The following is a 22,953-nucleotide window of genomic DNA, read 5'->3' on the forward strand; positions in this document are numbered from 1 at the left end:
TCCTATACATAAAAGGAAAAAAAAATCCTTTTCCTAATATGTGATTGTGATAAAACAAAATCAAGCTTGGGGGAGAAAAAAACTTCAAATTGAAATTCCACATTTTGGCTTGTTCTTGTTTCTCTGTAATTCATAATCATCAATATCACAAAACCTGTTTCTGATTGGCAGAAAGAACACAAACAAGGTTTATTCCATGAACAAAATATTTCTCTAATTCTATGTTGACCTTGAATGCAGACATTTGTTACGTGTGTTACTAAGATAAAACTCTAATTCTCAACAGCAATAAAAACACTTAAAAAGAACTAGATCAACCTTTTCTCCTTTCATAGGGATTATAGCATGTATAAAGAATATTATGAAAGTGACTTTCACATTAAAATCGGGTCTTTGGTTTGACAAAAATAGGGATGGTTTTAAGTCGAATTGTGATTTACAGCCTGCTATTCTAACTTCAGAATAAAAAATTGAAGGCATGAAGATATGAACTAGATATTAACTAGATAGTAATATAATTTGATAAAAAAATATAGATAAAATAAAGGTCAGCTAGATATTAACTAGTCTAAATATAAGCACTCTAAAATATTTGTCAACCTACTATAAATCAACGTGCTAGATTCGTAACAAGAATGAATTTTAAAATATATCCAATTGCTCCAATAAAAACAATTAAATAATGAACACAAACAAAGAAGACCTTGCAGCAACTTGGTGTAGCCTCCATTACTGACCAGTATGGCGGTTCTCGAGTTGAGGTCAGTGATGTCTGTCATGACAGCTTGCCAAAAAGACAAAAAATCAAGCTAGTGAAATTAAAGATCTAAGTTGTAGACGAATGGTAAGACTCTAAGGATGTCTAATTAGTATTATTTCTCTTTCTTAGTTTCCTTCTATATATGCTATCACATAATCAACAAAAAAAAAACACAAACACTTGATAGTACTACTCAAGGTATGGCTTTTCAAGTGTTGTTCATTTGTTTGATCTCAACCATCGTGTTTGCATCCATACTATGGAGAAAACAAAACAAAAACAAGACCCTTCTTCCACCGAGTCCAATGCCCCTACCCATCATTGGACACCTCCACCTTCTTTCTCCAACACCTCACCAAGATTTTCACAAGCTCTCACTCCGCTATGGACCCATAATACACCTTTTTCTTGGTTCAGTCCCCTGTGTGGTGGCTTCCACAGCAGAAGCCGCCAAAGAGTTCCTCAAAACTCACGAACCCGCCTTCTCCAACCGCCCCGCTAACACTGTCGCCGTCGAAACCTTAACCTACGGTTTCCAAGACTTCTTGTTCGCACCCTACGGACCCTATTGGAAGTTCATGAAGAAACTCTGCATGTCCGAACTCCTCGGTGGCCACATGCTGGACCAGTTTCTTCCCGTGAGACAGCAAGAGACAAAAAAATTCATCAAACGTGTCCTCCAAAAGGGTATTTCTGGTGAGGCCGTGGATTTTGGGGGAGAGTTCATCACGCTCTCGAACAACATCGTGTCGAGAATGATCGTGAGTCAGACGAGTACTACTGAGGACGAGAACGAAGTTGAAGAGATGAGGAAGCTGGTGAAGGATGCCGCAGAGCTCTCGGGGAAGTTCAACATATCGGACTTCGTTTCGTTCTTGAAGCGCTTTGATTTGCAGGGGTTCAACAAGAGGCTCGAGAAGATTCGGGACTGCTTTGACACCGTGTTGGACAGAATCATAAAGCAACGTGAAGAGGAAAGAAGGAACAAGAATGAAACCGTTGGAAAACGAGAATTTAAGGATATGCTTGATGTTTTGTTTGACATATCTGAAGATGAGAGTTCTGAAATTAAATTAAACAAAGAAAACATTAAGGCCTTCATCTTGGTAAGTCAATAAAAGGAACTATGCTGTTTTTTTCCACAAGTTTCATGCGTGCCCATTAGATTTATTATATTTGGATATTCAATCGTACAAATTTACCTTACTATAATTTTGTCTGGTTAGGTCATATCATCAATTATATAACCATTCTTTTGTTTTATCTTTTTTGTTTCTTTAGGTGTTTGTGAGCATAAATTATTATATGGTTTGAGAATATTATCTAACCAAAAATTTATAGCTGAGTTTTTCTAGTTTATGAAAAGAGTTATGCAAACATGACTAACATCAACATGTGTTGTTTCTAATGACAATATTTAGGACATATTAATTGCTGGGACTGACACCTCAGCTGTAACGATGGAATGGGCTATGGCAGAGTTAATCAACAATCCAGGTGTGTTGGAGAAGGCAAGACAAGAAATGGATGCAGTGGTTGGAAAGAGTAGAATAGTAGAAGAATCAGATATTGCCAACCTTCCTTACTTGCAAGGCATTGTTAGAGAAACATTAAGACTTCACCCAGCTGGTCCATTGCTTTTTAGAGAGTCATCTAGAAGAGCTGTGGTTTGTGGGTATGATATTCCAGCAAAGACTCGATTATTTGTCAATGTTTGGGCTATTGGTAGGGACCCCAATCACTGGGAGAACCCTCTTGAGTTTAGGCCAGAGAGGTTTGTTGAAAATGGGAAGAGTCAATTGGATGTTAGGGGACAACATTATCATCTACTTCCGTTCGGTAGTGGAAGAAGAGCATGTCCTGGTACTTCTTTGGCATTGCAAGTTGTGCATGTGAATTTGGCAGTTCTAATTCAGTGTTTCCAATGGAAGGTTGACTGTGACAATGGCAAGGTGAACATGGAAGAAAAGGCTGGCATCACTCTTCCGAGGGCTCACCCCATAATTTGTGTCCCTATTCGAAGACTTAACCCATTCCCTGTTGTGTGATTGTTTTTTATTTTAAACATCATTTTTCCATTCACGTATATGATATGATGTCATGTCAAACATTTATGCACTTTTTACATAATATATTTGGGGATTCAAATAGTCAAGGATGTTTGATTTAGATGTTTTCTTGTTTATTTTCGCTTAAATATGTTTGATTGGGTTTTTGAAAATATTTTTAACAAAAATAAAAACAGGAAACAACCAGAAAATAAAAATAATAAATTTTGGTTTTATGTGTTTTAAGTTGAAAATAGAAATCTCATTTTGAATAAAATGAAATTGCGATGACAATAAATATAATTTTAAACAAATCTAAAAATAAAAAAAAAATAAAAAATTAATATATCATAAATTTTTAATATTTTTATTTCATAAAAATAGAAAACAAAGAAGTGAAACAAAATATATTTTCAAAATTTTAATATTTTGAAAATGAAAATAACTTTTATAAAATGAAAATAAAAAATAAAAACAGAAAATAAAAATATAACCAAATACACCGATTTTCAGCTAATTTTAGTTTTGTCAAAACGTAAAATCTGACTGTGGGTAAAATCACCAATATATTAATATCAGAGTTTTCGTACTAACAAACAATTCATTTAAACGTAAATGTTCATTTTTTCTACTGCTCCAAAAAAAAAAATGTAAGTTTCCATTCAGGTCCTTTCGGTATATTTGCATCATCGTACTTCTTTTTTTGTTTAATAGCAACAGTTAAATGGTCTTTTTTTTATTATAAAAAAGATAGTTAAATGGTCTCTTAATAATTATTATTTATTAGTTCTACCGATTTTGTCTTTTAAGAATTATTTTGATAGCGAGAATAAAATGTTCTAATTTTGATGGCTCTCGTTCGCCAAGATTCAAATAATCATTTACACTGCTTTTTTGTTGAATGGGAACATAAGCATTATCTTCATCACTAGATGCAAGCAAGCTCTCTGTGTGGCCATTTTTCTAAAATACATTTTATATAATTAGAAATACATCAGTTTGCACACAACGAATTCTCTTAAGTTACATAAAATGTTTATTTTAATTTTAATAACATACTAAAATGTGCTCATCATCACACACAAAAATGTTGTTAAGAAACTTCTTGTCTGCTTGGCCATAGAGCACATGATAACTATAATTTTCCTTATATTAATAGTGAAAAGACTAAAATATTCGTGCAGATTTATGAATGAAACTAAGTGAATATACAGTAATGCAGTAAAGAATGGCTTGTAAGGTTTAGGACGGGTTTTAGGAAATTTGAGGAAAGACATTTTGTTTTCTTTCAATGGAGAAAATCCAATAGCACACTAATATATAAATTTTAACATTATATGTAACTCAATCATAAAATAAAAGAAATATAAAGTTTGAATTAAGGTATATTTTATTATAAATTATGAATATATAATTGTCCAATTTTTATTTTTTTTATACATAACGTAAATCCGTGTTGAAAATGAGTTTAATATTAAAACCTAAACCCATAAAAGTAAATGTTGGGCCGGACTGAATTAATGGGCTGGGTCGAGTGATCCATACCCGCTAGGTTTTACACATTCTTTTCCCTGAAACAAACACCACCCCTTTTAGGTCTTCTTCTAATCCTCCCTCTCTCTAACTTTCACACGCAGCGGCTTCTTCTTCCGTTTTCCTGAATCGGTGTGAACAATGGCGACGTACGCTGCGATGAAACCCACCAAGCCAGGGTTGGAGGAGTCCCAGGAACAGATCCATAAGATAAGGATCACCCTTTCTTCCAAGCACGTCAAAAACCTCGAGAAGGGTATGCACCTATTTATTCTACTTTTTGTTTTTAAGGTTGTTGCTATCCTTAGCCTTATGTTTCTAGTTTTGTGTTACTGTTAGTTTGTGCGGACTTGGTTCGTGGTGCAAAGGACAAGCGCCTCAGGGTTAAGGGACCTGTTAGGATGCCCACTAAGGTTCTTCACATCACTACCAGGAAGTCCCCCTGTGGTGAAGGTATTTTTGTTTTTTTACTCTTTTGATTGATGTTTATTATTGTTCATTGCGCACATTATAAGTTTGGTGTGCCTCAATGTATCCCTTTGTGCTCAATTGGATTAAAATTTAAACAACAGCCGTGATATCAATTGTGCCTCATAACAAAAACATAATTTTGTTTAGTCTTATGCATTAAGTGATCATAGACTTGTTTTCCTTTTTTAGTTTGGCAATGTATCTATTAAGAGAGTGATATTTTGTTTATAATCTATTATTTATTCCTCTCATTCTGAAAAGCTATTAAGCGTGAGATAAAAAATATGGTTTGTTTCGATTTTCATTCTTTTAGTTGTAGACTTGTAGTGCTCTGCAGGGTAAGCTTAATTATATCTATATTTTCCTTTCAATATTTTTGTTGAATAATATTTGATACATAAGAGGGTGAACCCTGGCACAGCGGTAAAGTTGTGTCTTGGTGACTGGTTGGTCATGGGTTCAATTCTGGAACAGCCTCTTTGCATATGCAAGGATAAGGCTGCGCACAATTACCCTTCCCCATATCTTCGCTCTACGAGGAGCCAGCCTCCGGGCACTAGAATGTTCTTCAACATATTTTGATGGTTGTGCTGTGCTGTTGGGGCTATAGAAGCTTGAAAAGTTTGGTGCTTTCTAATCTTACCAAGTTCCTGAATTGTGTGCTGTTCATATGCCTTTATGGAACAGAAATATTGTTGTGTTACTTGGCTTGCTGACTTGATTTTTGAAGTATTGCTTTCAGTGTCTATACTTTCTGAATGTTAGTTATTCTGCCTTGTGTTCATGAAACTGCTGCTTGTTTTTAGGTACCAACACATGGGATAGATTTGAACTTCGTGTCCACAAGAGAGTGATTGACCTCTACAGTTCCCCAGATGTGGTTAAGCAGATTACCTCTATCACAATCGAACCTGGTGTGGAAGTTGAGGTGACCATTGCAGATGCTTGATCTATATCCAAATTTTAACTGTTATGGTTTCCTAGTTTTTCGTCTCCTCTTATTCTGTATTTTATAAGTTTTGATTGCGGGACCGAGTTGAATTGTTTTCTTTTGTTTTACGGTTGTAGACGGTTGATGAATACCTGAGAAATGTCATTTTTATATATTCTAGAATCCTACATATATTTGTTTTGAAATTATTACGAATCATTTCTAATGGACTCAGCTAAGATTATATCTTTTCCTTTTCCTTTATCATGTTCTGCAAATTTTTAAACCTGAAACTGATTGTGAACTAGATAAGTTGGAAAGGTGTTTTTGCAAATTTGTACAATTTCAAATTTTACAAAGATAAAAGCGAGGAAAAAAAGAAAATATAAAGCACTTCTAAACAAAGAAAAACAATATATATGGTGGAGAAAATTTGTAAATATGTAGAAGGGATTTCTGATTTCTTTGTCAACAATTGGACGAGACTTTTCTTTGCATACATTTTTGGAATGCAAGTGCAATCGCAAAAAGCTGTACTCAAGTCAAAGGATTTTTTCTATTGCTCAAATGAGCATTCATGCTCCTAGGTGCTCATTGGTTGGGTATTTACATAATCATAATTAATAAATAAATTAAATTGTAAGTGAGTATTATATATATAACTAGGTTATAATTTGCTATAATCTGTTATTGTTTTTAAAGTATGAGTATATAATCAGTTTCGAATAAACTAATTATATAATAAGTTATATTTAAAATAATTATATAATTTGTCATGAATAAATAAAATAAGTTATTTAAAATAATCATAAATATAAAATTAGTTATAGTTTTATACCCCATTTTATATAATTAGTTATATAAAACTAGTTGCAGTTGTTTTTTATAAATAAAATAAAAAAATAGCAGTCATACATGCTCCCTTTATAGCTTTATTATATAAGAAGCATTCTATGTTTACAGTGAAGTGTGAAGTTGTTTAGAGTTAAAACTCAAAACTGGGTGAACCTAGCAAGCGAGTTCATCTCCTCAGCAGTAAAGTTGAGTTTTTTTTGTTATATAAAATAAGTTCTTTATTAATTTATAAAAGTAAATAATTATATATCACTTGACCAATACAAAAATCATATATCATATTATATAAGTTTCTCAACCTGTCCCACGCCTCATGAGAAAGTGCAGACTTATTTATCAGCTAATATTTATGAATGGCCTCTAATTTGTTTTTTTTTTCTTCTAAATTGATCTCTTCATTTTTTAATTCCTAAAAGAATTCCCTTATTTTTTTTTAATGACACGCTAGTCTTTTTAAAAAAATTGTTTTTTTTTCAATTTTCGAACACAATGTTAAATGTTTTTTTATTAATTCAATATGTGAAACTTGTTCCAATGTATTCATCTAGAATTAATTAATGTTTAAAACAAAAGCAAGTAAACAGCCATAAATAAATGTGATGAGAATTGCTGAGTCTCATCAATAACCATAAAACTAAAAATAAGGTTCACTTTTCATCAAGTTTACTTTTTTATTGCTTATATGACTTACTTTTCGTGTAACTTTTACCATGTGTTGTTATGATGCTTTGTGTATAACAGTTGATTTCTATAGTTTTAGTGAATTTAAAATAAAATTTATGTCTTGAATTAATAAAAAAATATTTAAAATTGTATTCAAAATATTGAAAAAGAAAAATGTTTCAAAAGGAGCAAGGTATCATTAATTAAGTATGTAAGGGTATTATTTTAGAGCTTTTAAAATTTAGAAAATCAATTTAAAAACAAAAAATAAGTTAAGGACCATACATATATTTTAGAAAAAAAATTATACATTGATAACATAAATTTTTTACGCAATAATTCAATCATATTATATATGATAAGTGTATGTACTCTTAAAATAAGTCACTTACGATGAGATAATATTAAATTCTATATTTTAACCTCATTTATTTGTTTAGTTAGTTATTAAAATTGCATTGGGAGCGAATGGGGCAAGTAAGGAAATAATATGATTCATTGGGGGGTAATTTGCAAAATTTGACGGAAGCTCTTGGGGGTTCTGCTTATTTTTGCCCTAAAAACCCTCTAGGTTTTCTATACCTCTCTCATTTCCCAACGCAGCAGCAGCGGCAGCTTCATCTGTTTTTCTGCATCGGCGTGAACAATGGCGACGTACGCTGCGATGAAGCCCAATAAGCCTGGCTTGGAGGAGTCCCAAGAACAGATCCACAAGATAAGGATCACCCTTTCCTCCAAGCACGTCAAAAATCTCGAGAAGGGTATGAAGCTATTCATTCTACTTTTTCTTTTTAAGGTTGTCGCTGTCCTTAGGCTTATGTTTCGATTTTCATGTTACTGTTAGTTTGTGGGGACTTGGTTCGTGGTGCAAAGGATAAGAGGCTCAGGGTTAAGGGACCTGTCAGGATGCCCACTAAGGTTCTTCACATCACTACCAGGAAGTCCCCCTGTGGTGAAGGTATTTTTTTCACTCTTTCCACGCTTGTTATTATGGTTAATTTGCCCCTTTTATTCTCTGCTTTTCATTCATGTTCATTATTGGCAAATGTTAGTTTTTTGAAGGTTAGTTTTGTTAGCAGAGGGGTCGAAACCGCGACCTTTCCCTCTTCCCTTGTCCCTTAACCATTCAACCCACGTTTTTAGTTTTTTCTGTGTTGTAATTTTAATATGCCTGTCCTTTGTATAAGTTGTAGTTTTAGAGAAAGTCAAGGCGAAAGTAGTGACCGAAAATATCTCCTAGGTGGTGAAATGTCAAAGATGAGGAACCATGGAAAAGAACTTGCTTATGAAAAAGAACTTTGTCAATTGTCTTTTGCAATATCTCTTAGTTTGCAAGGTCTGGATTGTGCTAAAGGGAAAGCTTGGGAGGTTAAGAGAGTTATGTTGTTTTTATAAATATGAATAAGGGATTATTGGGAGGTTTCGATGATTATCTGTTATTTATTTTTTCATTCTGAAAAAGTATCAATTGTGTAAAAAAAATGTGTTTTGTTTCGTTTTTCATTTTTTTTTTTTTTTGAAGAGCAGGGCAAATTGTTCAAGTTATTTCTCTATTGTTCTCAATTTATTTTAATTGAATGACATTTGGAACTTAAATCAGAATGTTCTTCAACAAATTGTGGTGTAAATTGAGTGTCCTATGCACATGGTTTGCAGAATTGTCTCTTCTGAGTTTTGTCATTTGTTATCATGTGATTGATTTTATGTGACTTGTGGGCATAGGCATTCTTGCAATCTAAAACATGGAAAAACTGCTGTTGCAGCTAATTGTGTGTTCATATGTTTTCTACGGAACACAAATACAATTATATTAGTTAGCTTGTTTATTTGATTTTTGAACTATTGTGTTCAATGTATACACTTTCTGAATGCTGTTTATTGTTGATATTATTTGATTTCTGAATGCCTTGTGTTCATGAAACTGCCTTTTGTTTTTAGGTACCAACACATGGGACAGATTTGAACTTCGTGTGCACAAGAGGGTGATTGACCTCTACAGTTCCCCAGATGTGGTTAAGCAGATTACCTCTATCACGATTGAACCTGGTGTGGAGGTTGAGGTGACCATTGCAGATGCTTGATCTGGATCCAAATTTTAACTGTTATGCTTCCTAGTTTTTTTTCCCTCTCTTTTTGTATTTTGTAAGTTTTGATTGTGGGACTGAGTTGGATTGTTTTCTCTAGTTTTACGGTTGTAGACATTGATGAATACCCGAGAAATGTCATCTTAATATATTCTAGAGTGTTACATATTTTGTTTGAAATTATTACAAATCAGAAATAGTTTATTATTTCCTCAGCTAACATTATATCTACCTTTGATCATGTCCAGCAGATTTTTAAACATAATACTAATGGTGATCTAGTTTGACCTATTCTTCCATTTAAAAAAGAATTTTTTTGGCTGTGTTTACTGGTGTTTTTTTAAAACAATTGTTACTGCTGGTTATTGATATGTGAAACAACAAATAGATGCTTTACGCGAATTTCTTGTAAATGTGGATTTCCGACGAAGCAAATGTGCAAAACAAACTTGAGGTTGAATTTAGTTTCGTACTTGATGTTGTAACGGCTTGTGGCACTAATGCATTAATACAATGTGTACTTATAAAAAGTGAAACTAGATTAAAAAAGTGCTTATTCAGAAATGAAAACCCGTTCTTTAGCTTTACTATCAAGTATCTATCTAATGAGGGATGGATGTAAAGATTGATATTTTCTTTCAATTTCTACAGAAAGAGATTTTTTTAATTATTTATTTGAAATGCACCTATCCTCCTCGAGAGATTGGTTTCGGGAACAGAGGATAATATGACGAGGGAAAGACTTGAAGTCCTTCTTGATTTGGAGCAGCACTTTCTAGTCCTGTGGGTTGCACAGTTCCGAAAATGCCATTGGGGAAAACAAGAGCAACGTGAGGAATAAGCATAATCCAAATATGCATACCATTTTCGGTGGTATTAGAATATGAATGGGATGTGTGTGAGAGAGAGCATTGAAATTTATAACTTGCGGTGGGATTAATACATTATAAATATATGATATACGCTGCATGTTGCTACAAATCCCGTGTGCCGTGGGGATAATGCTATCACTGTTGTTATTGTGATGTGTGTAGTGACGAAAGCACCTAAACCTAAATGCAGCTCATTCATCTATTGTTTTTTATTTTGTTCTTTTTTCGTATTTTTAGCTAATATTCGTCGGGAAATGTTATGTTGTCCGTAATGTGCAAACACAGAAACTATGCAGGCCTTATTACAACCACTAGACAAAATAAAATTAACAAAAGTAAAAGTGATCACAATTATGATATACAAGTATATCCATTAATCAAATTTATTTTTCATGTTGGGTGCTGTTGAGGGTAGGGTACCAGCTTAGTAAAAATAAAGTAAATTATTATAATTAGTCCTCGCTTGGAGACAAAGCTGGATTGGTAAAAAAAAAAAGTACAAATTAAGGGGCTACAACTTGATACGTGTTGGACAGCTTGTGTGCCAAATTTTCATCACTTAGGCTGTGTTTGGTATCAAAGAGAAAAATAATATACAAAAAAATTATATTTTATTTTATGAAATTCATAAAAATAAAGCAAAAAAATTTAAGAGGAGGCTACCTTGGAAGAGCAAATATGCTTGCTGATGCGTTCGCCAAACATGGTTTATCTGTAAGTACTTTTGCTTTGGACCCGTTTCAGGGTGATGTTAGTTGTATCTTTGGTCAATTGGCTCTGAACTGAATTCCCAGGCATTCATAAAATAAAAAATAAAAAGTGTGATTAAAAACACTGATTCAATATCAGTTTTTAAAATTATTGAAAGTATAACACTTGTTTTGTAGTGCTGAAGAAAAGACGGAAAGTATAAACTTGATTATTTAAGACGTGTGGAAAAGAAAATTTAAGATACATGCGTCCTCACTAATTGATTGTTTCCAATTTTCTACTCTTAATTTTGTACTAATATACTGATATTAGGTCAACTATTAAAGTCCTAATCTTCATTAACATTGTAATTTTCAATTGAAGCAAAATTCCAAGGGTTGGCCTAGTTTATTAGGATATACTTAGACTAAAAACATCTGCACTGTAAATATACTGATAATTTTTTTTATATATTATTAACTATTATATTTATTAAATATAAAATATATATTTTAAATTAAATAAATGAAATGATATTCCGTGTATGTTAAACATATACCTTTTTAATTGAATTTATAATTTAAAAAATTAGTATTATTTAACAAAAGATTTACATATAGTGGCGGAGTATAATAGGAGCGGAGGGACCCATGCCTCCCACCTTTTTTTTTTATTTAAATAATTGCTTATGTTGCTAGAAATTATTCACACTGGCCTGCCCCCCAAATATTTTTAATAATTAAAATAGTATAAGCCCACAAAAAAATGTAAGACTGAACATGTGCATGGACAAATGAACGTTCAACTTTGTAAGCCCACTGGAGCCCCCAAATGGACGTTCAAAAAGCAATTTTATCTTTGTAAATTCAAACTATAGGTCCACTTCCGCTGCTCACTTAAATTCCTTTTATAAAAATTTATCTCGGTTAAAATATGATTTTCATTTTTATAAATATGAAAACATTTTAAATTTGTTCATATAAAATTTTTATTATTCTTTTTGTCCTCATAAAATTAAATTTTATTATTATTTTGGTTTAAATGTAGGTTCTTATAACAAATTCGAGTTTATGATTTTTTTAGGTTGGTTAAAAGATTGGTTATATATATAGCAGATGTAAATGTAATATTTTGTATATGGTGTAGGGATATAACTGTTGTAATAAAATTATGCATCTCGATATTCAAATGTTACTTTGGGTAATAAAAAAAAATGATAGGTTTTAAATTTGTAAGGACAAAAAAAGTGTTAAAAAATTTCTAAGAATGATTTTTGAGCATTTTCATATTTTTGAAGATCAAAAATATATATTTGCCAAAAATATAAATACCTTAAAAATTACTTTGAATTTTAAGTACATGAATATAACTTTGTATTTAAGCCCCCAAAATAATTGGTCAAGTTTTATATATTTCATGATTTCTATCCAACTGAAATTATAATTTTTTTTATTTGGATTGTGGAAAAATTAAAGTACGAAATTATAATTATAAGTTGAATTTTAATTTTAAAAAGTGTGTTAATAACAAAAGTATAAGGACACTATTTAATTACTTCTATAATCTTAGCTTCCTTATTACCAACCAACATGTATAGCCTAACAAACCTGTACTTGTTCAAGTCCGCCGCCCTCCCCTTCTCTGACTAAGTATATGTTTAAAAGAGTGCACCTCTTTCTCAATTGATTTATTAAGGTTGTGTTTGGATTAGGAGGAAGAAAGAGAAATATAAGATAAATTTTGTGGATTGTATGTGAGATTCCATCTTTTATGATTTACTTTAATTTTAAGAAATTCTTCTATTTTCATCATCTAAATTAAACACAACGTAATTTTTTTTTTCTTGAGCTTGTTGGTTAATGGTTCAATTGTACATCTATTTTATTAAATAGTTTATTTAGTTTGGGCCCCAGCCCCTTGTACTAAGAAAAAAAACAATAATTTTAATTTTAAGTGTATGTTTAGTTTCACATTAAATTATCTCTCATAATCACATTGAATTATATTTGGGTATACAATTGAATTTAAACTTTTAAAACAATAAAAACTGAAAATAATTTAAAATCTGATTAATATCAAAAGCTGTAGCTTCTTATAAAATCAATTGTCACTTTTAAATTAAATTATACTTATTTTAAAATCTCTAAAAAAATAATAACTAGATTATTTTATACTAGAATCACTTCTTTTTTTTTCCTTTTCAATTTTAAACAATCTGGCATATAATACCACTAAAACCTTAATATATCCTTATGGAAAATGTTTAAAACCTCAAATTTTAAAAAACTATAATATTTAATATTGCTAACATATTTTATAATTTTTTAACTATTTTCCTTCGAATAATAATTAACAAAACCGATTTATAACAAGTCAACAAATCACTAACTAATGGTTCGAATTAAAAGTAACTCCTATAATATTATTTTCTTCATGACATGTGGAATTGACTGTTACAACAACTAACCTTGAAAGAATGGACCACCTAATTTATTCATTCACAAGAAATAAAGGATACTGATTATGGAATATAGGAAACTATATTTTTTTTTTAAAAAAAGAAGAATATATAAAAAATTGGTGGCAAAACCAACGCGTATATGCTTCATCAATAGCAATAACATAACAGCGTATGCATGCAACCTATGGAGGCCAAATGGACGATTGAGTTAAACACAAGCTTCCGTTTTTATTTTTGCCTCTGAAATCAAAAACTTTGTCTTACTCTCTTTACCTCGGAAGAACATAACTTCCACGCAAACCAAACTTCTTTAAATCTTTATTAAATAAATTAATAACCCAACCTCTCTCCATTAATTCTCCCTCTCATCGTTCTTCCATAACAAAAACGGCTTCTTATAAACCTTAAAATTTTTGCAGAAAAGAACTAGCTAGGATTCTAGGAAGGGAGAGCTATATATAGTTGTTAACATTAAATTCTATATTAATTATCTGTCTATCACTCTATCTATACAGCCCATGATATGATATGATATGCAGGGGGAGAGAGGAGTGATGAAGAGAGATATAACATTTAATTTATAAATTTAAGAGAAGTTAAGGGCATATATTGCTAGATATATAGCTAGCTTGGGAGTAATGAGCCTATTCTTGGCGAGGGCGTGCCAACCACAATGAACTGAGGGCTCGAAGACGATGAAAGTACTCAGCTATGGCCAAAAAACACCTTGCTGCTTGACGCGTTGTTAGAATCTGGTGAAGACGGTGAATGGTTTGGTGCCGCAGATTATCAGCCTGTAAGTCAGTTTCAATCTCAAACTAATTATTTTTTTATTTATAAAAAGTAATATTATTTTATCTCAATTAACTATAATTCATGATACACCTTATTGAAATAGAGACAATTTTCATGACATGAAACACTAATAATACATGTAAGAAAGAATAGCATTTAAATTTTGTCTATTTTTTTTTTTAAAAAAAAATGGGTAAGATGGGTTAATTTTTGTGTATGTATAAACATGTATATGGGTAGAAAATTATCAACCTTTGCATGTAACTTCAACTCAACTGGTCAGAAATAGACAAAAGAGGTTAGAAGAGAAACTGGAACAATGACAATGACATCCTTTTCTCTTTGTACTTTGAAACAAGCTAAGAAATAAAAGATTTGAAACCTCTACCCAACTATTATTCCCTGCTTGTGATGAGTTTTCGTAGTCAAAATTTGGATCTTTTAATCTCAATATGTAAGAAGAAAGTAGAAGATTTGTAACGGGATTGTGAAGTAAATTAATTAAACACCTAATTATTATATTAACATTAGTGTATATATATATATATATATATATATATGCGCAGTTTTTCAAAGAGATTGACTATTATTGTTCAACATAGAGATTAGAGAGACGATATTCAAACATTGGATTATTTCTGAAATGGCGACAGCATGACAATAATGATCACAGTATACCCTGGACCATCTTAGGAGTAATTTTAAGTCAGCATATTGAGGCCAAAAGAAGTCTAGAACAGATAATAAAAATGGTCAAACTACCGGTGGATGAGCTTAGAGATGAATTAGGGAAAGGTTGTTGTGAAACTCATTATCATTATGATTAGTCTATATATCTACCTAAAGATTCCTCTGGTTTTTCGTTTCACATTGTTTTGATTGGTAACTACAACTGATTCAAGGAGGGTGTATTCTTGGTTTCCTTGTAATTAATTAAAACATTTATTCATCTATGGAAATTACTAATAAAAGTTGGTGAACCAACTTTGGTCACACGAATACATCACATACATAAATGAAGATGGCCGACGCAGATTAACTGCCATAGATATATTTCCCAAAGAAATTCAGGTTCATTTTACCAAAACTGTTAACTTAATTAAACTAATAAAATTCCAAAACCATGTCCTATTCCTACTTAGAAAATAAGCATGTATGTCCCATTTCATTCAAAACTCACACACACCACATGTTCCCTTCGTTTCCCCCAAATTCCACTAAGCAAACACAACACCATATTACACTCGACCATTGTCCGTTTGTTAAGAAGTAGTCAAAAAGGAAGTTATGGGGAAGGGTCTATGTAGTGTCTTCAAGTCAAACGGTTATGACCATGACATCAGACAGATATGGGGCTAGAGAGATATCTTTTAATTAGAATTGTATCGGTGAGGGACCACCCATCTCTCCTAGTATCACGTGTATATGATCATTGTACGCACATTAACCTTTGGCATTCAATGTTAATGTTAATGAAAATGTTCAAAATAATATATATAAACTTTCAGCACTGCAGTTACACTGTACTTGATGTTTTATAGCTATTATTATGGTAACTTTGAAATGCTTTTAATGCGTATGAGTATACTAACTACTAAACTATATCAAATCATTTTCAAAATTATATATATACACAAGAAGCTAAATATATATTAGGATATTTAATCTTAACAAATACTATAACCAGGAAATAATTTTTCTTCTACTTTTAAGCTTTAGTACACTTACACCTTCGATTTTGTTGCATGTAATTTTCCTTATTAAGGTGCATATATGTCCCCCCCCCCCCCAAATGTACATCTCATGCAAATTTTATGATCTGTTTGTAGATTCCATGTAACAACTTCATGCATGGAAAGAGTAGTTCATAGGGTTGGGGCAGGTTTCCCTACCCGAAGAACAACAGATTCTTCTTCCTACCCGACCCCACAAGATTAGTTATGGAAACATGGTCGTGGGGGACCACACAAAAAACTAATCAACCAAGATCACACGGTCACTAAACTCCCTCACCAAATCACCAATGCCAAATTCAATGTCCATGATGAACATTTTTTTTAATGAGTAATGACATTGACACATAAAATATTACATTATTTTAGATAACAAGAAAATGTATGTATATATATTCTTTCCATCTTTCTTTCTTTAATCATTAAAAAGTCAATTGTAGCGAATATTAATATTAATTTTGATGAGTAATAATTAAATACGGTTACTATATATACCCACACATTTAAAAATTTAGGAGAAGCACGCTAAGTCAAAGTAATGCAATGTACCTGTCTCACGAAACCTTCAAGAGTGGAGAGTTTGTTCATGGCCACAGCCATCTGTCCCATATAGTTAGCCATATTGGGAGGATAACTAAGAGAATCTGATGTTATAGTGTCCGAGAGAGATTGATTGAGAGCCTCGAGTCCTTGGGAGAGAGCCTCTTCTGCTTCTTGTGTAGATTGTTGCAATCCACATATGCCCAATATTTGTTGCTCGGTGAGAGGCTCAATTTGACTCACAATAATCTAAAACACATTAATTCAATCAATATAAAAAAATTAAACATATAATATTGCAACTTGTAATTAATTAAAGTGAGTAGATTATGAAAAAAAAAATGATGCTTCGTGTAAGCTAATAGCTATACTATAATCATCCATGTATGAAGAATATCATAAAATGACAACATTTTATGGTTGTGAGAAGTTGCTTATTAAATGATTAACTACAGAACAAAGAAAGAGATGGATAAGGAAACGAGAACTTTATTCCATTTCCCATCAACAACAACCATCTTGAAAACAAGAAAAATGAGAAATAGAGACCCGTGCCGCTCACTTTCTCTTTACTAGCTTATTTCTTAATCGATGTCCATGCCAGTTCTAACCATGATCATTGGAGTTAAAGGTATGGCTTTATGGGAATGAAGCCTAACTCCACCCATTATTCATTGATGACGTTGAATTCATACCCCTCGTTTTTTTTGTTTGACCCCACCGACAAAACGGAGTTCATGCTTTTATAAGATCAACTTCTTGTAATGAATACTGTGTATAACGCACCCCAATTCCCTCCCCCCCTCTTCGCATGCAAGTTATCAAAAAATCACCCACGCCTCAAATTTTAATTTTATATATATATATATATATATATTAAAAGAAAAATCTTGAGAAACCATTTATTTTTATCAGCGTCAGATAAACTTGATCACTTGATATTTCACATATGGAACTCCAAGTCTATATATCTAAGTGGTTTTTATCTTTTAATATTGTCACATATATATAAATACAATACATAATATATAATGTTGAGTCATGACTAGAAAATGTGGATGGCATTTGTGAACAAGATTTGGTTACAATAATTTGATGTACCTTAATGAGTTCAGATGGCCTGAATCCACCAATCCACATGAAGCAACGTTCAGCTGGGGTCTTCCACATGCCAGAAACAAGATGGAACACATCTGTTTTGGCCACTAAGCTCTTGAGGTTCATCACTTGGTCATAATGCGCCAAACAATTGTCAACAAAAAGTCTAAGCTCGTTCTCAGGAAGGTGCTCTTGCACTGCAGCTCTTAGCTCACACACTATGCGGTGGTTCTCCTCTTGCCATCTAGCATATTCTACGTCAAACATTGCAGCCTCTGAAATTTATATGTACACATTCATAAGAAAATAAAAACATATTGGAAATTAAATATTAAACTTAAGAGAATAAAGCATGCATATCATGTTAGTGGGAAGAGAGACCCGTGCTAATGGTATTCATAGTGACAGGAAGTCCTTGCTCTCCACCCAAGAGTGCACCTCCACCCAAGAACATGCCCTAAAAATAGAAACACGCATTACTTGTAAGTTGTAAAAGTTAAAAACCACAGGGTGTTTGAAGATGAAAACTTTAGCAATGTCATGGCCAGTTATAGCATATTCTAGTTCCTTACCTGAGTTCTAGCACGTTGTAGCTCTTGTTCCAGCTGATTCAGCCTAATCCTACTCGACTCTAGTTGTTGAACATAGGCCTAAGAGAGATAAAGAGAGAGAAAGAGGACAAACAGAATGGTACATGGCTGATAATAAGGCCTTTGACAAGTCTTACCGAAAGAGTGTAAAAACAACAGGTTGAGTTAAAAGTTAAAATAATTTTCCTGGGGAATCACTTAAAAATTACCTTTTTCCTAAGCCTGCTTTTCCTAGCTGCCTCTCTATTCTGAGCAAGTCTTCTGAGTGTCTGTGCACAACGTTTTAAAGCGCATATATTAGCATCAATTGCCACCTTTTTTAAAAAAAAAAGAGTAACTAGCTTGGAAAAACAAAAGGAGATGGAAGAAAGATATAAAAAAAAAATTAATAGTTAACCTTAGGATCTGGTGTTTTAGGTCCTTCATGTTCAGAACTTGACGTTGGACCTTTGCGATTGCCCTCTCGCTGTCATAGTAAACGCATAAGTGATTAGTTAGATAAATATTAGATAATAATAATAAGAAGAAGAAGAATTATACTTAAGGTCAGAACCTTCGCAGGCTTCAAAGATGCTACCAAACTCTGATTCTTATTCTAGTTATTTATATATAACTATAATTTCTCTGATATATATTATTATGTTGGTACCTTGACAGGTTTGGGTGGTTGAGGGGCAGAAGCAGTTTCGTTTCGGGGGTTAGCCAACTCCATCGACGGCTCTGATGGTCTCTTTGATCCACTTGTTTGTGGAGAAACTAGCTCTATGTTAGCCTATCAAAATCATCAAATATAAATATATAAAACCAATTAATATAGTGCTATTATTAATTACTACGATTAATTTTGAACAAACTTATATCACCATCTATATATTCAGCACGTATTAATAACAGAAAGAGAATGTAAGAGTATAGTATCAAATACAAAATTGACAGTGTGAGATATCGATAATGATTACACCTTGGACTTGGATGATGATGGCTCTACGTGCATAGGCTTAGAGGGGAAAATGTTGAGAGTCGGAGGCCTCATTCCTGATGATGAGTTCTCTGCCGAGAAGCACACATGCACCAAATTCATCAACATCAATTTATGTGTAAATATATTTAAGCAAGTTAATATTGATATTAAGGTGAGAAAAAGTTAATATTAATATATAGTATAAACGGAGAGAAATGAAAGACGGAAAGAGGGTCTTTTTTTCAAGGAACGGAATGATTTAGAGACGACCCAAATGAGAAAACGAGAGGTGTGAGTGTGAGGCAAACGAATTGGTATGGGAATTATCATGCATTTGTAGCCCTTTCTTCCAAACTGAAAAAAAGGAGAAAACTATAGAGTAAAAGCAGAAGGAACCCCCCATACCCTACTCGTTACCCTTTTCAGTACATGTGGTGTTTTTGTTTGAAGGAGATCATGACACCCGGTTTGTTACATGTCATGGTCTCACACCCTCAAACCCCAAGCAATAAAAACAAGAAAACAAATAAACTAGAAAAAAAAAATGTGGAGAGAGAAAGAGAGTAGAGAAAATTTTCAATTTTTTTTCTTTTTTAGAAACGGAAATGTCTACTCCATTTTTTTTACCCCTCTCTTCTGTGCAAGGATCTGGTCAAAGGAAGTACGAAGCTGCTGCAGATACGAATCAAACCAGAGACATGCTTTTGGTGTGACCAAACAAAGAGAATCTCCTAAACGAACGAAAAGTGGTCGAGAGGGAAAGAGTCCGTCTTTTTGAATTTGCAAGTTAAAAGCAAAAAGAAATTTCCATGTGTGTGTGTTTCTAAGAGAAAGCTCACGTCTTTGGTCTTGAACACTAGAAGGGTCAGCTTGTCCATCAAGGTAGAGGAAAAAGGCTTGATCCAATTCACCCAAGTCATAAGCCCCGGAATCCTTGCTTCCGCTGTCATAAACACACACGTTTATAATTACAAAAAGAAAAAACAGAAACCAAAAACGCGAAAAATAATGTAAGACAAACAAAAACTCACAGGTAGTTTCCGGGGATAGAGGAAGATGAAGAAGAGGATTGCATCAGTCCAAAAGAAATTTGATGGTCATGAATTTGTTGATGATAATGATGTTGGTGTTGCTGTTGTTGTAACTGATGAAGATGATGAGGATGATGACGGTGTTGAGGTGGAGGGAGTGGTTCCAATTGTGTAGTAGTTGTTATTGGGTTGGTGGTCTTTGAAGAAGCCATCATGACAAGAGAGAAAGAACAACTTAAAAGCTTTTGTTTTTGTTGTTTTCTTCTCTTGCTCTTGTTCTCTCTTAAAGTAGCTAGCTCTCATCAATGGCGAAACCGCCTTCTGTGCCTTCTTCCACTTGAGATATTCATTTTCCTTCTTCCACGGTAAAAGAGGGAGTCGGTGTTATAGTCGAATAGCTTGTAGCGAGTAACACAAGAGAGAGAGAGAGAGAAAGAGAAAAAAAATGAATGGAATTCAATGCAAAGTTACAAACAAACAAAAGACAACACTCTTTCTCTATCACACCTCTTTCTCTCTCCTCTCTCCTCAGTAGATGACTTTCTGCAAACCCAAATCTTTTTTCAGATAAAGCGGTCCTTTCAGAACATCCTCTTCAACCCTCTCGAAGAGCAACAAAACCTGTCTTGGTTGTTCTGTTTGTTTTTGGGGAGAGAAAACCAATTTTGAATTGAAAGATGGAATGGGAAAAAAAAACCCACCTTAAAAGCTTCCGTGCGTAGCCAACTTATTCTATGGCGTGAAATGACCAAAAAGTCTTCTGCTATGTTCAACTTTTACTCTTGACATTTTCATGCAAACTCTTACACGTAGATAGATATCCCTGGGGCGGCTCTGTCTGTTTAAACATTTTAGCACACCCCGAATTTTTACACGTTGTTTTATATTTATTCAATTAATATTATTTAACCTAGCTAATTAAGTATCATTTATTGCTTATTAAAAATTTATACTTAGTGTTATAATTCACTTTCTTACTTGGCCACATTTGTTTTCAGACGTTTAGTCCTTTTTTTATCTATATATATGATCAATTTTTAATTAAAACAGTTGTCCTCCCTCTTTTATTTTGTTTTGTTTGATACAAGTCCAATTTCAAATCAAACAAGGTAATTGTGATGGAATATTTTATATAGCTAATAATTATCAATTTATATATATATATGGAGTTTTTTCTTCCACTTTGAAATCCCTTATCAACTTGGAGAGGTAATTGATATTCACCCTTAATGATTTCGAAGGAGATATATTAAATTATATTTCCACGTGTCTTCTTAATTAATCAAGTCGTTGTATAAATAGTAGACAGTGATATTAGTTAAGTTTGAAAATGATTTTATCACAGGTTGAATCTTATAGATCGTTTTCAAGGATGAAGAATTCATCTATTGAATAGTTACAGTCATATGAAGTGAGCTTTCAGACGTTAATAATTATCTCAATGGTGGATGGTTGAAAATACTTCTATATATATATAATCTATTTTAGAATTGTTCTCAACATTAGACAAAATTGACTTTGGAAAAACAATAAAATTATGAAGGGAGATTACGACTTAAAAATCAATAAATACAAATTCAAGGCACAAGAAAATAGCGATTCAAGTTTCTATCTCCAGATCCAAAGGTGGCGTCTAAAGCCAACTTTATAATTCTAAAAGGTTACAAGCAAAAGTAAATAAATAAATATATACTGTAAATAAAAGCAATACATGCTACATAAAAAAAATGACAAAATTCATTTTAAATTTGCTCAGAATCAAAGGCATTTGTCAAGGTAAGAATTATTTATTTATGAAAAAGTCATTAACAATACTAATTCGTTATAACAATGATTCAAACAAAAAAAATCTTGGTAGTTAAGTATTTTTCAAAGATTAATGAGAAATAATATATACAAAACATTTCATAATGCTTCTATTGAAATTGCACGCAAATTGAGATGTTAATTAACTAAGGAAAAACATTGACTTTGGGAATCATTTTGCTATGTGAAGGCTATCAAGTTGTTTCCGGGAAATCAAGCAATTTTTTAATTCATAAATTATTTTCTGATTTTTTTTAAATGATGATTATTTTACCTTTTATCAACATTACTAAAAAAATATACATGCTCCACTAAAGTCAACACCTCTTGAAATTCTTATGCCACTAAACATGTTTGCCCCAAACAATTTTTTTTTGTCATTACTTCAAACATTCTTAAACCTTGTTGAAAATCCTGAAGGCAAGATTCTTATACGTGTCCCACGTATATATTAAATTTGTCTATGTTTTGATTAGTAAGCGTCGCCAATATCAATTGCTATTTGGTAATTAATCTGAACTTCACAAGGTAAATTTGCTTCTGGAGGGGCACGTGCATTGACCCACAAAATTCATTAAGGTGTTCGAATTGGGGGACAGAGATTTTTAGAAGTCTGATAGCCACTTCATTACCATCGTCAACACCATCTCGTAGAAACAATGCACCTATGCAATATATATTGGTGAACTTACGGCAGAACAATGTAGTTAGCTAGTTTCTTAACAAGTAATTGATTCATACTATGGCATATTTTTTCTGTATATTAGTCAGGAAATTATTACCATATGTGGCTACAAGTTTTCAACATATACATGCATCATGAGCCACCACAATTTTTTTTTTTCTTCTAACTTCCAATATTAAGATACGAACTGCAAATATTATATGTTTATCAAAAGGTCTAATTTAGTTAATAATATAGAATTTGTGAGAAAAAAATTTAAATCTCATATAATACATTTTTAGACCGAAAGGAGTAAAGAACTTTAGACGAACAAAAGATTAATCCTATAACTCATTCAAAGAATTGA

At 32.4% G+C, this 22,953-nt stretch overlaps 4 protein-coding genes across 5 annotated transcripts; 3 read left to right on the forward strand and 1 right to left on the reverse strand.

Annotated features, from left to right (window-relative positions):
- Positions 1-854: 854 nt before the first annotated feature.
- Positions 855-2,929, forward strand: CYP93A3 (cytochrome P450 93A3). Its single transcript, NM_001317523.2, has 2 exons — positions 855-1,866; positions 2,182-2,929. The coding sequence occupies exons 1-2, from the start codon at positions 961-963 to the stop codon at positions 2,806-2,808; spliced, it is 1,533 nt and encodes a 510-aa protein (NP_001304452.2). The 5' UTR covers positions 855-960; the 3' UTR covers positions 2,809-2,929.
- A 1,477-nt stretch (positions 2,930-4,406) lies between these two features.
- On the forward strand, positions 4,407-5,992 carry LOC100817306 (40S ribosomal protein S20-2). Its single transcript, NM_001414430.1, has 3 exons — positions 4,407-4,597; positions 4,681-4,794; positions 5,619-5,992. The coding sequence occupies exons 1-3, from the start codon at positions 4,483-4,485 to the stop codon at positions 5,759-5,761; spliced, it is 372 nt and encodes a 123-aa protein (NP_001401359.1). The 5' UTR covers positions 4,407-4,482; the 3' UTR covers positions 5,762-5,992.
- Positions 5,993-7,754: 1,762 nt separating this feature from the next.
- On the forward strand, positions 7,755-9,556 carry LOC100500179 (40S ribosomal protein). The gene is made up of 3 exons (NM_001251117.2): positions 7,755-8,022; positions 8,106-8,219; positions 9,200-9,556. The coding sequence occupies exons 1-3, from the start codon at positions 7,908-7,910 to the stop codon at positions 9,340-9,342; spliced, it is 372 nt and encodes a 123-aa protein (NP_001238046.1). The 5' UTR covers positions 7,755-7,907; the 3' UTR covers positions 9,343-9,556.
- A 4,118-nt stretch (positions 9,557-13,674) lies between these two features.
- On the reverse strand, positions 13,675-20,833 carry BZIP30 (bZIP transcription factor 6). 2 transcript variants are annotated; one of them, XM_014773772.3, is made up of 11 exons: positions 20,117-20,828; positions 19,925-20,028; positions 19,086-19,174; positions 18,774-18,896; positions 18,522-18,590; positions 18,334-18,438; positions 18,107-18,184; positions 17,916-17,991; positions 17,538-17,809; positions 16,446-16,685; positions 13,675-14,162 (listed from the first exon to the last, which is right to left on the reverse strand). In XM_014773772.3, the coding sequence occupies exons 1-11, from the start codon at positions 20,329-20,331 to the stop codon at positions 14,013-14,015; spliced, it is 1,521 nt and encodes a 506-aa protein (XP_014629258.1). In that variant the 5' UTR covers positions 20,332-20,828; the 3' UTR covers positions 13,675-14,012. The 2 variants fall into 2 exon arrangements, with proteins under 2 accessions (XP_014629258.1, NP_001345638.1); NM_001358709.1 differs by having other exon boundaries at positions 13,748-14,162; positions 18,334-18,393; positions 20,117-20,833.
- Positions 20,834-22,953: the final 2,120 nt, after the last annotated feature.

This window comes from Glycine max, chromosome 3, assembly GCF_000004515.6.
Source record: "Glycine max cultivar Williams 82 chromosome 3, Glycine_max_v4.0, whole genome shotgun sequence".
In the NCBI taxonomy this organism is placed as follows: domain Eukaryota; kingdom Viridiplantae; phylum Streptophyta; class Magnoliopsida; order Fabales; family Fabaceae; genus Glycine; species Glycine max.

What these genes read in the sequence shown, in the direction of transcription:
- CYP93A3 (NM_001317523.2), top strand. Translation starts at nt 961, where the DNA reads ATGGCTTTTCAAGTGTTGTTCATTTGTTTGATCTCAACCATCGTGTTT. An exon ending in ACATTAAGGCCTTCATCTTG is followed by an intron (nt 1,867 to 2,181) that starts GTAAGTCAATAA and finishes GACAATATTTAG; the next exon opens with GACATATTAATTGCTGGGAC.
- LOC100817306 (NM_001414430.1), top strand. Translation starts at nt 4,483, where the DNA reads ATGGCGACGTACGCTGCGATGAAACCCACCAAGCCAGGGTTGGAGGAG. An exon ending in CGTCAAAAACCTCGAGAAGG is followed by an intron (nt 4,598 to 4,680) that starts GTATGCACCTAT and finishes TGTTACTGTTAG; the next exon opens with TTTGTGCGGACTTGGTTCGT. An exon ending in GAAGTCCCCCTGTGGTGAAG is followed by an intron (nt 4,795 to 5,618) that starts GTATTTTTGTTT and finishes GCTTGTTTTTAG; the next exon opens with GTACCAACACATGGGATAGA.
- BZIP30 (XM_014773772.3), bottom strand. Translation starts at nt 20,331, where the DNA reads ATGATGGCTTCTTCAAAGACCACCAACCCAATAACAACTACTACACAA. An exon ending in TCTATCCCCGGAAACTACCT is followed by an intron (nt 20,029 to 20,116) that starts GTGAGTTTTTGT and finishes TGTTTATGACAG; the next exon opens with CGGAAGCAAGGATTCCGGGG. An exon ending in TACAACGTGCTAGAACTCAG is followed by an intron (nt 17,992 to 18,106) that starts GTAAGGAACTAG and finishes TTCTATTTTTAG; the next exon opens with GGCATGTTCTTGGGTGGAGG.
- LOC100500179 (NM_001251117.2), top strand. Translation starts at nt 7,908, where the DNA reads ATGGCGACGTACGCTGCGATGAAGCCCAATAAGCCTGGCTTGGAGGAG. An exon ending in CGTCAAAAATCTCGAGAAGG is followed by an intron (nt 8,023 to 8,105) that starts GTATGAAGCTAT and finishes TGTTACTGTTAG; the next exon opens with TTTGTGGGGACTTGGTTCGT. An exon ending in GAAGTCCCCCTGTGGTGAAG is followed by an intron (nt 8,220 to 9,199) that starts GTATTTTTTTCA and finishes TTTTGTTTTTAG; the next exon opens with GTACCAACACATGGGACAGA.